The 14,312-nt window shown below is 47.6% G+C and overlaps 1 protein-coding gene across 4 annotated transcripts in view; it reads left to right on the top strand.

The window, feature by feature from the left end:
- The first annotated feature begins 235 nt into the window (after positions 1-235).
- Positions 236-14,312, top strand: part of LOC116940705 (rho guanine nucleotide exchange factor 37-like) — a 36,872-nt gene continuing 22,795 nt past the window's right edge. Inside the window, exons 1-2 of one of the 4 annotated variants that reach the window (XM_076065812.1) lie at positions 236-827; positions 11,144-11,413. Coding sequence is in view for 1 of the 4 variants with exons in the window: in XM_076065811.1 (XP_075921926.1) it covers positions 10,446-10,690 (245 nt within the window). In the remaining 3 variants the exon portion in view is untranslated. Of the gene's footprint in view, positions 828-10,244; positions 10,691-11,143; positions 11,423-14,312 lie in introns of those variants that run through there. The other 3 variants (XM_076065815.1, XM_076065814.1, XM_076065811.1) reach the window with 3 other exon arrangements.

Below are 14,312 nucleotides of genomic sequence, written 5' to 3'. Positions count from 1 at the left end.
CTCTGTGCCGGGGCAAACGACACGCGGTTGCTTTCTCTTGCGCACAACGCCACGGAGTCTTTAACCTTCGTTGCGAAGCAGACGGGGCGCAGTGTGAATCCGGGCTGCCGCTGGAGTCGCGCCGTTCACCTCTGCAACAGCACGCGGCGCACGCTCGACCCTCGAGGCCATGCCACGCGAGTGGGTGGCGGTGGGGAGTTGCAAAGGACAGGGCCGTTCACGCGACAATGCTCTCTCAAAATGTCCCATCACACGTCGGTGCACATTTTTAAATGTGTGGTGAGGGCGGCGGAATTGTTGAGGACCCAGCATCTTGTTTGCGATCAGGGTTAGCTGGGGTGCCGGGCCAGCCACGCGCGTGTGTGCCTTTGTGGATTTCGCTGTGACGACGCCTTCTTCCGTTGCACGTCTCTGTGTGCCCACCTCGCCGTGATCAGCCGTGGACATCTCGTCCGACTGGTTCTACCGGTCTGCATGGTCTCCGTACGTGCACGTTGCTCATCGCGCATATCCAAAATTCCGCTTCCCCAATCGCACACGCGGATTACGCAAACACATAGATTGCGGATACACACACACGCGCATAGATTACACACAAACATGCAGGGGCTTACCGACAGCGCCTGCCCTGCTTATTCTCCGTTCTCATCGTAGGGGGGGAGGGTAGGGAGCAGTTAATCCACCCGAACGCCCGTTGCTTTGTACCGAGTTTATTCGCCATAGAGTTTTTGGGTTCAACAGCTGCGTTGCGGCGTGAGTCTCCCGAGAAACGTGGATCAAAGCGCGCGGAGAGTGGGTGGGGAGCCTCGCTGAGGTTTCCTGAACAGGTACGATTGCGTGAGCGTCGCTCGGAGCGAGTCTAAAGTTTGAAACGTTGTATTCGCAGAGGCATGGTGTTAGAACTGCCATCGGATTGTGTTCTTGGTGTGCGGGTTGGATTGGGGTTGGTGTGCGAGAGTGCGTGCCGGGCGTTTTTACCGTGGAAACATTTTCTCCGAAATTTTGAGAAAAAAAAAACTTGCAGCCCTTTGCTAGTTGAATTAACTAATTCAATATGGGTCCATATTGAATTATACAATTAAAGACGCTTAACAGCAGCGTTCTTCGCAAATTTTCAGAGGTGGGGGGGGGGGGGCGGCTCACTTTTGCCGATAAGACATCATCAGTGTGTGGGCAGCCACACATTTGAAAGCATTGGAGTTTGACAGCAGCACGATGATGATGGGGGGGGGAGGGGTCACATGTTGTGTATTGTCTGGATCCACACATCAGGGGCCCACACTCTAGGCCACCAAGAGCCGCCAGCGGCCCGCGGGACTTGCTTCACAGAAACCGTCGATAGGCACACGTTTACTTTGTAGACATGGCCTTAGGAAGAATTCCTCCGCCTGGGATTGAACGGGGTTGGGTGAGTAGCGCTGAACGATTAATCGATTTCAAATCAAAATCTCAATTTGAAACAATGTGATTAGCAAATCGCAAAGGCTGCGATTTGAAAAGTCCTGTTACTTTTTGGAATTGTTTTATTTTTTTATGTTACAACTTTATTTAGCTTAACAATTGTTCTATGTTTGATTGTTCTATTTCTATTTTTTCATAACTACATGATGGAAGCAATTCATATCTTTTAAATTCTCATCCTTGCATTAGAATATATAGAGCAGTTCATATTTTGATGGTGTCATGTGGTAATGCTCCATCACATGTTTTAACTCTATTACACAGGGAATATTGACCTGAAGCTTGACTTAAAAAAATGAAATCGAACATCAAATCGCAATGAGATATTTTCCCCAAATCGTTCAACCCTACTCGGGAGCCCACAGGGTGGGGGTAAAGGGTCCACACCATGGGGGGCAATTCTCTTTCCATACTTCACCACGCTGGTCGCTGCGGGTTGGTGAAGTGGAGAGACGCACTGACCAAGTGAAGATGTCACTCGCCACCGATGATGTTAGCCGTGGCCGGGAATCGAACTCGGGTACGGCCAGGTTTACGACGCAGTGCGCTAACCACTGCACCACCGTTCCGTCAGAAACCAATGAATATATTTAGAAGAATCGGTGATGTAAATTATTCTACTCGCGTGCAGAAGAATCCGGTTATGAATAATTTCGAAATAAACTATTTCGCATGCACAGTCCCTGGAGCTGTAACTTGCCGCGTGTAAGGACGCATCCAGTGACACACATTCGTCAGCATATATGTAGATGCGGGACCGTGTCTGGTTTCACTTGACTCGAGTCAAATTCCAAGGTTGCCTTTATCACTCACAAGGCTCCGTGTTCTCTTACAGATGAAACTAATTAGATTTGTATTGATCCACACTGCCATTAATTTACGTTCACAAAGAGTTTAGCAGCCACTCGCCAGTCGCATTAAACGCCATAACATAATATTTAGTATTCTTAGCTCTTTCGGTAAAGTCACGTTGAAGGGAAACAATAAAATAATACTATATATAAAACAAACATTCTCACGACGTTTCGACCATAACACAAACGGTCATCATCAGGTGTGAAAACCCAACGGCAAGAAACATTTGAAAGAAGTAGCGGTTTGCATTTATTTATTTTAACGGTGTTTGTATTTATTTAAAAAAAACGTTAGCGCCACGGGCAGCGATTTGGCAGTTTGTTTAGAAGGACGAGTCCATCTATGTTCTGAAAAGAGGAGGGGGGAGACGAAAAATTAATGTATTGTGTCTGAAAGCCACCGTAAGCGTGAACAATCAATTAAGACCTGAAATTGTTTATCAAATCCTTCCAATGATTGCTAAACCAGAATCCATCTTCTCGGTTGAAATTGTCTCTGTGCTTGTATATGTGGACAGCCTCATGAACGAATCTTTCATGGTCGCCAGATGGCTTACAAAGAACCTCTGTCTTGGAGAAGTCAATGTCATGTGAGCCTACTGAATTATAACAATGATCTGCCACGGCCGAGGTGTTGGTCCTACCGTGTTTAAGGTCTGCTTTGTGTTCACGAATGCGGTCCGAGACATGGCGTTTGGTTTCTCCAATGTAACTACTACCACAGAGGCAACTTAGTTTGTAGACACCAGGGTACTGTATGTCCGGAATCACATCTTTTACAGACGGAACCAGATCACGGATTTTATGTAATGTGTTGAAACGGACCTGGATCTTGTGTTTATTCAAGATTTTGGAGATCTTTTTTGTGATCCCCGCAATGTAGGGTAAAGTGATGGTTTGGAAAGGTTCCTCAAGAGGGTCCTTCTTCATGGTTTGAGTGATAGCTTTGCGGATTGTATAGTCGGAGTAACCATTAGCCTTAAGAAGCTTGGTGTACGTGCTTGAGTTCACTGCCTATGTGTTCCTGGTCGGATATGCATTGGGCTCTATGGTACAGAGTCTTGATGAGATAATTCTTCTGTGATGGATGGTGGTGGGATTCCGGTTTCAGATAAGCATCCGTATGGGTAGCTTTCCTGTAGACAGAGTGGCTCATTGAACCATCAGGTCTCTTTTTTATTAGGACATCCAAAAAAGGTAGCTTGCCATCTTTTTCGACTTCCCTGGTAAATCTGATGGCTGGGTGTATGGAATTGATGTGGTCGAAGAATTGGTCTAGAGCAGGCCGGCCATGTGGCCAGATGACAAAAGTGTCATCCACGTACCTCTTCCATAAGGTTGGGCGTAGAGTGGCAGTCTGGATGGCGTCAGTCTCAAATTTCTCCATGAAAATGGACTCGTCCTTCTAAACAAACTGCCAAATCGCTGCCCGTGGTGCTAACATTTTTTTTAAATAAATAAAAACACCGTTTAAAAATAAATAAATGCAAACCGCCACTTATTTCAAATGTTTCTTGCCGTTGGTTTTCACACCTGATGATGACCGTTTGTGTTATGGTCGAAACGTCGTGAGAATTTTTATTGATTTATATATATTTTATGATTTTCTTGTTTCCCTTCAACGTGACTTTACCGAAAGAGCTAAGAATATGAATTACTGCAGTCACGAAAGCTTTAAATCAAAATATAATATTTAGTTTTATGATTATTCACAATTGTTTTCTTTCACATCATTTTTTTGTTTTCAGTGTAAGCGTTAAAATGCTAAGGGCCTCTCCATGCCGTGGTCTATGCGGGGGGGGGGGAGGGGAATTGGTGGGGGGGTGGTAGAGGGAGGGGGGACTTTGCTGCCCCCCCCCACTGCCCACGTCGCTCATTCACGCACCGTCGGCGCTCGCCGAACCGGGCGCACGTGACGGTTGGAACATTCCAGGCGGGGCCTTTTAAACAAACCGACCGAGAGAGCTCTTAGCAGAGGGTTGTTATGCGTAGCCGTGTGTGTGTGTGTGAGATTGTAAAAGCTGTATCGGGGTAAATATTAGCTTGTTTTAGAATAGTTTGAGCAGACTGGCAATAGGCTCTCAGCCTACAGCTGGTGTCGTAAAGTCTTGTTTGCCCGTCCTTCCCGTGGTATGATGAATTGTCGCTGTTCCAGTCGTATTCAATAATCAATAACATTTTAGATCTGCTTTGGTTCTTTCGGTAAAGTCACGTAGAATGAGAATAAAATAATAAATTGATAAAATAAAATAACACAATAATATTCTCACGTGACTTTACCGAAAGAACCAAAGAAGATGAATCCTTGCAGTCACGAAAGCTTTAAATCGAAATTTAACATTTTAGATTTTTCTTTTTTTACCATTTCGTTTGTCTTCATGGCAACAAGTTTGGGGTATATGTACACAGATGGCATTCCACTGCTGGATGAGTGCTTCTCCGCAGCGCTCTGAACCGGGCTGCCTGAGTTCAATTCTCGGCCACGGATCTCGCCGGTGGTGAGTGATGTCTGAACCGGTCATGGGCTGCGTGATAAGAAACACACACTGGGTGCTTATTTCAAAGGTAACGATATCTGCCTGGGAGATAACATCTGTACGGTAAAGGGGAGATGCATTGCGGCTTTTGCTGCTCGTGGAGCAGATAACGTGAATAATTCTCATTCAAGCGGGGATAGAGTCTGTCCTCCTATAACGCTGCGCATTTTCATTACGTTAATTGGAAATAACGCGATTTAATGTATTAGGGAAAACACTTTTTTTATATATATAAAACGCGGATGCGAATTGTATATAACGCGATTGAGTGAACAGAACGACAACGCGCAAGTAGGAATAAGCGGTTGTACGGCTGCCTCGGCGTAGCATTACACAAGGCAGTGGAATGCTGCTGGATGCTTCTAGATGCTACCCACGCGCCTCGGTCCTTTTTCAGCTTGCATACGCATCTCACGTGGTATGGTGACTGTGCTTCACCCTATATTATATATTTTTTTTTTCTCCGTAACGCGGTGTCCTTTAGGAATGTAACTACTACCGCGTTATGGGAGAACAGACTGTACAAACAAGCACCATGCATTTGGAACGCATTGTCTCCTAGGGTTACTAAGAGAACAAAAACTTGAGCCACGTAAAAATACAAGATGAGCACCAGTGATATTGAGGTGGCTAAAGTTGTTTTTACGAGAAGACAAGCCATCGTGAACAACTCAAGCAAGCGTCATGCTTGTATCACAATGAAAACTATTCCTGTGAGAGAGAAAAATGCACTTGTCAACTGCACTCAACTCATTGTTGTTTTTTTCGGTAAAGTCACGTATGTAGGAATACCATAAAATAATATTAAAACAAACCAATCACGACGTGACGTTTCGACCGCAACACAAGCGATCCTCATCAGGTGTACAAAAAAAAACAAATCACGGAGGTAAATACAACAAGAAGATGAGAGACGAGAATTCAACAAACCTAAGAAAAAATTAACGTGATGCACAACCAGTCAGGTCAACAACACAGTTAGACACTTACCTGGCGGACCACGACTTTCAGAAGAGTGCTAAATTTCGTGTTCAACCTCTGGATTGGACATACCAGCAACAAATACGAGGTACAAGTCAGAAATACATATACAGAGACACCAAAAGGCAAGGATGGAAAGAGAAGCAAGGAAAAAATAGTTGGATGAACAGAAGCCTTAAATAAGAAGTGAAGGTGGGGGGAGGGCCCCTCCCCCCACCTTCCTTGCTTCTCTGTCCGTCCTTGCCTCTTGGTGTCTCTGTATATGTATTTCTGACTTGTACTTGAGTAATTTATGCAGACACGAAAGCTTTAATTCTTTATTAATGCACTCAACTCGTCCACGGGGCAACACCAACTCTGAAACGATCAAAGTCTCTGCTCAGTGGACTCTTCATGAAAAGCCGCGCACAGACGCACTTGGGAGCGCCGCAGACCGTTTGAATAACAAGTCTGCACGATTTATTCAAAACTATTACTGTACAGGACATACTCTTTGGTTCTTTCGGTAAAGTCACGTAGGTATCAAATAAAATAAATCACGACGTTTCTGGCGCAACACAAGCGTCCATCATCGGGTGGGAAAGCGGCTTTCCCACCGAAAGAACCAAAAGAGTTTGGATTCCTGCAGTCACGAAAGCTTCAAATCAAGATTGGCTTTCTTGTTGTGCCCTCTGATCACCTTGGAGGCACCACACCTCTGCACCCTCTGCTTGCTCGCGAACGCACGCGCGCATTCGGATCAAGTCGCCTCGCCCATTAACTGCCACTAAAACATTGGCAAACAGCTGTGAAGTTAGCATGAGCGCGTGGAACTGTAGCCGTCCTTTGGCACGCCAATGGTTCACCAATGTCACTACCAGACTACTCACCCGCAGCTACAAACGAGATAGCCGCGTCGGCACCCATTCGCCGATACCTCCCTTGAATACCACCCCACGACTAGATCGGCGAACGCTCCCTCTCATCTCACTCCCTCATATCATGACGCCTCCATTCCACGCACTTTCCTTCCTCCCTCATCTCACCACGCACTCCCCTTCCGCTCCCCCCGACCATCACTATACTCCCCTCCACGCACTCTCTCCAAAACACTATTCCATGCACTCTCCTCTATGTATGTTGAACTACTTTCGCACCGTACGTAGCCAATCGTGCTGATCGGATGTACGGGGTAAGACAACAACCGTTCCCTACCTCTCATCTCACGCCACTCCACCTCATGCACTCCCTACCTCCCCCCTCTCATCCCCACGCTACTTCTCCTCCTCCACGCGGTGTCCGCTCCAGCACCCAAGGCGTTCTAGGCTCCCAGTCGACCTTCGCTCAGTCGGGGTGTTGCTCCTTTCCCTCTATTGCTACCCGAATCAGGGACTCCTTCCCACCGCCAGACAGCCTTGACGTCAACCCCCTGCCCGTTGCTCAAATCCACATTCAGGGACTTCTGTTTCTCCTCTGCCTATGACTGAACTTCCTCCTCCTGAGTATTAATCTATTATTATAGTACATATAAAAATCAGAAACAAATTATATATATGCCCCCTTGTTTCCCTGTGATCGCGACATCCCACTGTTTCTGTGCCGAGTCTTGAAATGCGGTTACATTTAGACGCTGCGTGAATCCACAATTTTGTTAAATTGGGGTTGCCGTGGTGGTGATTTTCAGAGACGAATGTAGAGGAAAGGAAACTTGAGCTGAGTGTGAAAATGAATTGTACCCATTAAAAATGAAACGTGAGACGGTAGGGTGGGGGGGTGAAGGGGGTTGGTAGTGGGGGGGGGTGAAGGTCCTTGGACAAACAGGCGTGATTTTTTTGAAGTGGCCTTTTGTTCCTCTCACTGGTCTAGAGGAATAATTTAAAAACTCAAGTTGACGGCAGTATTCATTAAGCTGTGCGTAAGCGACGGGGAGGGGGGGGGGGCGTGGTAACAACCGCGAGGAGCCCCAGCAGCGCTCGTTTAACGCAGCTCTGTTGCTGCGTTAATGACTCCACAGATGAAACTGGTGCGGGAGTGTTGCCGGCATAGACAAATGCTGCTGTAAAACTGAACTAAATTTATTTTTTTAATTAAACTATTTTTTTTCTTACCAGGTAAGGCCCTTTAAGAGAAGCGACCTGGCCACAAATGAAATCTCAATGAAGTGGCTTATCGCGTGGAAATGTATAGCAGCGAAATCCTCTAAACGCATGTTGATTCTAAATGTGGAGAAGAAAAAATGCATGCAACTGCGGGGAGAACATGCAAACTCCAAATGAACAGGGGTCAGGGTCCGTCTCGAACCCACAACCTCCTGTATACCAGGCGAGGTAGTTAACATCTCGCGACCGTGGCGCTCTGTCGGCTGCTATGCGAATGGGGTGACGTGTTGTTCTTCAGCATTCTTGTTTTACACGGAGAAACAGATTCTGGGACGATCGTTACGTTTAAACCCGACGGTTTGCATTTTTATTGAAACATTGCAATATATTCTGTACCATAGAGCCCAATGCATATCCGACCAGGAACACATAGGCAGTGAACTCAAGCACGTACACCAAGCTCTTAAGGCTAATGGTAACTCCGACTATACAATCCGCAAAGCTATCACTCAAACCATGAAGAAGGGCCCTCTTGAGGAGCCTTTCAAAACCATCACTTTACCCTACATTGCGCGGATCACAAAAAAGATCTCCAAAATCTTGAATAAACACAAGATCCAGGTCCGTTTCAACACATTACCTAAAATCCGTGATTAGGTTCCGTCTGTAAAAGATGTGATTCCGGACATACAGTACCCTGGTGTCTACAAACTAAGTTGCCTCTGTGGTAGTAGTTACATTGGAGAAACCAAACGCCATGTCTCGGACCGCATTCGTGAACACAAAGCAGGCCTTAAACACGGTAGGACCAACACCTCGGCCGTGGCAGATCATTGTTATAATTCAGTAGGCTCACATGACATTGACTTTTCCAAGACAGAGGTTCTTTGTAAGCCATCTGGCTACCATGAGAGATTCGTTCATGAGGCTATCCACATATACAAGCACAGAGACAATTTCAACCGAGAAGATGGATTCTGGCTTAGCAATCATTGGAAAGATTTGATTAACCATTTCAGGTCTTAATTGATTGTTCACGCTTACAGTGGCTTTCAGACAGCATACATTAATGTTTCGTCTCCCCCCTCCTCTTTTCAGAACATAGATGGACTCGTCCTTCTAAATAAACTGCCAAATCGCTGCGCGTGACGCTGACGTTTTTATAAATAAATAAATAAATGCGCCGTTTTAAAATATATACATTTATGCAAACCGACACACCTGATGACGACCGTTTGTGTTATGGTCGAAACGTCGTGAGAATTTTTTATTGTTTTATATTTATTTTATTATTTTATTGTTTCCCTTCAACGTGACTTTACCGAAAGAGCTAAGCATATAGCTATGTTAAAGTCAAAGCCTACACATCCACAGAGGCACCTAGTGCATGGACGTCAAAGGGGCTGCAACAACTCAACTATCATACAGTAAACCGATGTGAAAAAAACCTAAGTCTAAATTACATCAATATAATAAGTGTACTCAATATATTCTTCAATAAGCAGAGCTATTAACAGCAACTGGGTATACACTACACTATATAATGAATACCATATAGTAAACAGATAAAAAACTAAAATATAAACTACCTCAATGTTATCAATAAACTCTATATATTCTCCAATCAGCTGAGCTACCAACAATAAGTCGTTATATGGCCGAAACGTCGTGAGAATTTTATTGTTTTATTTTATTATTTTATTCTCATTCTACGTGACTTTACCGAAAGAACCAAAGAAGATTCTCAGCCTTAATAGAGGTTTTTTTGGATTGGAATCCCGTAAATATGTAAATGTGTCGTTAAAACCCGCCACCACCCGACACAGCCAACCAGTAAGGGTTGTCGCGTAAACAGAACGTGGCCAATTCGTCACTAGTACAGCACACCGGTGTGTTGGAGAGCCAAGCCACAACATTTACAATCCGAGTACGACGTTTCGCCAGTAATTACAACTAGCTTCATCAGGCAACAGACAGATTTGTGACGAAGTCTAACTGTTTCGTTCCTTATACAGAGGCGTAGATGTGGTGACCACGCATTCTCAGCCTGTTGCAGTTATTATGTGGGTGTATTTTGAAGTCGGTGTTTGTTTTGGAATTATTCAAATATTCTGCATGGAAATCTCTTGGGATCGAGCATCTGCTTTGCAGTGGTGTCCAGGGCGTTAATTGTCACACGCCTGGCAAACGCGTAATGACACGTATACAACACACAAGTCTGTGACTTGTACTTTATCGAAAGGGACGGCTCGTATCAAAAGGGATCTGGGGAGGGAGCGTTGTGTGGTTTGTAGTTTCAGAGAAACAGCTGCGAGGTGGGAAGCGCGCTTATCGCTCCCTTCCGACTGGCCGTGCGTGTAGCGGGTACAATAAACGTGAATCAGCGATACTGCAGCAGCAGCAGCAATAGCAGGCGGTGTGTTTCCTGTTGCATTTAACTTCACCCCCCCCACACTCGTTACATAAGGGACACAGTCACCTAGGCTGTTACTGCCTCGCAAGGAAAAAGAATATGATAGGCGACGTTTCGGGCAATGGCCCTTGCATATAAACTATGGGCACCCATTGCCACACTTGTTGACAGTTACGCCCAAGCGCTGGCAGTGGCGAGTGAGCGAGGGAGGGGAGATGGAACTGGAGACGCGGCGGTGGTGGTGGGGGTCACTCGGATAGAGCCCCCTGCTGACCAATGCGGCCGCTGGGACGCGTGGGTGTGGGTGCTTGACTTGAGCCACGGGGGGCTCGGTAGCGGTGCCACTGAGCACAGGCGAGAGAGGAGGTGAGAGGGATTATCCACACCCGTGTCCCTCGCAGCGACGTCGCCGTCACCGTCCAGCCAGCAGCCACCACGAGCGGTGGGGTGTCTCTGTTGGGATCGCGCGTGCACGTGTGCACACATGTGTAGTGCGTGTGTACGTTGAACTTTCTTTCGCACCACACGTGGCCAACCGCGCTTGCTCATCGGAGGTGCGGCGATCTCACAACACAATGTTTCCACTGCGTGGAGTCGGCGTTACACACTCACGCTTGCTCAAGTTTTCAAGTTTCATGTTGTTCCGGCGCAAAGCTCACCCACGGTCTTGATAATGATTAACTTGCCGTTTAAATCATCCGCTAAAATTGCAAGCGGGCGTTTCCCCGTGTTCGCGGCGCACCACCACCATCATCATCTCTCACGTGCCTGACCTTCTCTCCCCCGCCCGCCCGCCTGCCGCTCTGGTCGCGTCGCTAGGGCTGTAGCCAGGGCGAGGCGGAGAGGCCCCACAGGGATCGGCACTCGAGGCGGCTGCTGGCTGCTGCTGCTGTGGAAGGGATGTGGCTGTTTGTTGTAATGCGGCAAGTCGGGTGGCCAAGCGGCTCTGGGGCGTGTTGACTAAGGAGACCGCTCTCGTGCCGAACGCTGCTGCTCCAGACGTGCGTGAGTGCACGCCGCGTGTGTGTGTGGGAGAGAGAGAGAGGGACCTTCTCGCTCTGTTGAAAAACCCAGCAGGTACAAGGCCTGGTGAGTGAGGTACAGTGGAGCAAGGTCACACAGCCCCTCATTCACATATACACTCGCTCACATACACACACGCTCACATACACACACATACTTGCTCACATACATACACACACACTTGCTCACATACACACACGCTCACATACATACACTGACATACATACATACAGACTCGCTCACAGATACACTCGTTCACATACACACTCTCTCACATACACACACGCTCACATACACACACATACTTGCTCACATACATACACACATACTCGCTTACATACACACTCGCTCACATTCATACATACTCGCTCACATACATACACACTGACTCACATACATACAGACTCGCTCACATATTCACTCGTTCACATACACACTCTCTCACATACACACACTCGCTTACATACACACTCGGTCACATACACACCCGCTCACATACACACACTCATTTACACAAACACACTCTCTCGCATACACACTCGTTCACATACACACTTGTTCCCATACATACATACACATATGCTTGCTCACATACACATACTCACTTCCACGCACACTCATACTCGCATACACACACACACTCATACTTTGCTCACTCGTTCACCCCTCGCTTCCATACTACTAAATGAAATGACTGTCTGTACTTTATATTATTTATTTAGCTTTCCTTAATTTGGGTGACCCAGGTTACTCTTGCAAATGAGACTCCTACCTTGGGCTCCGAGTTATCAACCGGTCAAACAAAATCAATTTGAACTTCATCAACCTGAACACCTTCCCATCTTCGCACACACACACACACGCGTAGACACACACAAAGATCCCCCGTGTAGTCTTAACAGACTGTAGGGGCAAGTGCTGTTAGCGAGGACCCTATGAAGGCCGGCACGGCACACGAGGGGGTGGGTGGCCAGCACCACGCCCGTACACGCGCCTACACACGCGCACCTACACACGCGCACCTACACACGCATGCCCTCACCACTGTTCAATTATCCAGAATATTCATTAGCCGCAATTTCCCCGCTACCTCCACCACGCTCCAATATTATTATCACGTCAATCAGTGAATTCATATATACACACAGGGGCGGTGCCAGGATTCTGACTTTGGGGGGGGCTGACTTCAATATTCTGAGATGTCCAGTGTGTTATGTTTTCCAATGGGCGACACAATGTATAAAACAAATTTTATTGGATTTGAACGCGGAGTTTATAATAGGTCGGAGCCGCTGATGTGGCTAATAAGTTCGAAAGGCTGCCGCTCAAGCAGCCTGCAGGGCAGCACAAGGTGGTAGCCGGATATCCGGTTATCCCAATTACCGACCTTCCCAGCCCCCCCTGTGGCTCCGCCCCTGTACACACACCCGTGTGTATGTATACATACACAGTGTATGTATGTATATATAGTCGGGTGGTGGAGGTATCGCACTTGGCCTGTAATCCAGTACTGTGGAGGCAGCGGCGAGAGGGTTGGTGACTCACCGCACACAAGTGCTGTGGAACTCCATGCCCGTGGGCGCCCAGCAGGTGCCACATACCGTGGCACGCCAGGAGATGGCGGTACAGCAAGTGAACTCATCTCCATCTGTTTCCATCCGTACGGGGATAGAGCGTCGCCCCCTCGCACGACGCGCGTGGGTTTTCTCCGCTGTGTCTCCGGTTTCCTCCCACGTGTAGTCTTATTAATTGGCTGTAAACATCCTGAAGTAACAACAACTAAACGAATGTGACCACGACCCTCCTGAAGCAGGAATCCTGCATCTCGGCGTGGCTCTCCTGGATACATAAGTTAAATTATTCATATGATGGGTAACTACCATTGTTGTGTCTTGCTCGGCGCAATGCGGCCTCTGGTAACGGTATGGTGACGTATCTCTGTGGTGACGTATCTCTGTGCGTCTTCATCCAAGCCAACCTCGTGTGGCACGGTCCCGGTCACCTTTTGACCTCTTTGCGGGCAGCATGCCAGCAGAGCAGCCATCGTCACGCTCGGTGGCTTCGCCCACTCACGGTTTTCGTCGACTAAATTAATAAATAAAGGCGCCGCGTCGAATTATTTCGTCACAATTTCCTACGGTCACGACTCTCGGCTCGCTCGCACACACAAAGACAGTGTTCCCACGTATAGCCTCAACAAACGTTTGGGGAAAGTGCTGTGAGCAAGGAGCACCTATGAAGGCTGGCGCGGCACACGAGGGGGTGGGTGGCCAGCACCACGCCCGGCCGCCTTTGCCTCCCTCATGGCGATGTTTACACATTGCACCAGGTACTCATTTGAGGCCGAGTCGACCTAGGGGAGGCCCAGGAGCGGTTCAGATAATCGTCATTGGTGTTGACCGTGAGTGGGAATCGAACCCGGGTCGCCAGGTTCGTAGTGCAGCGCACTAACCGCGACACCTCTACTCCCCCCACACACACACACACACACCTTCGAACGCTCACACGCCTGCACACACACACACACACTGGCTAGGTGGCTCGCCGGGGAACATGAGATGCGTCGCATGGTTGTATATGAACTGTTAATCAGTTCACTTGGGTGTGCGCACCCTGATTGGAATTAATTCCGAGCCTGATATCGATATTCGCAGGACACTTCTCGGTGGTTGCCGAGTTTGGTTGAATTTGCGCCTGCAACTTTGCAATGCTAAGCACAAAAAAAATCGATGCGCCGTATTATATTATTTTGCTTGCGCTGAGCCAAAGTTGCTCAGATGATGCCCTTGCCCACAAGGCGCGTGTGGTTTGACGGGATGTGTAGAATACACCGTGATCATTGTTGTTGTTGTTGTCGAGGTGCTCGTATGGGGGCCAAGGCGTACGCGGTGGCCTGGCTATTGGCATCGTGTGCTCGCTCGCTCGCCAGGACGTGTTCAAAGTCGAACGACGGACGTCGCCGATA

This window comes from Petromyzon marinus, chromosome 9 (genome assembly GCF_048934315.1).
Source record: "Petromyzon marinus isolate PM22_M1 ecotype Great Lakes invasive population chromosome 9, UKy_Petmar_22M1.pri1.0, whole genome shotgun sequence".
Taxonomy (NCBI): Eukaryota; Metazoa; Chordata; class Hyperoartia; order Petromyzontiformes; family Petromyzontidae; genus Petromyzon; species Petromyzon marinus.
Note: the sequence above shows the minus strand (reverse complement) of the source record. Positions and strands in the feature narration are given on the sequence as shown.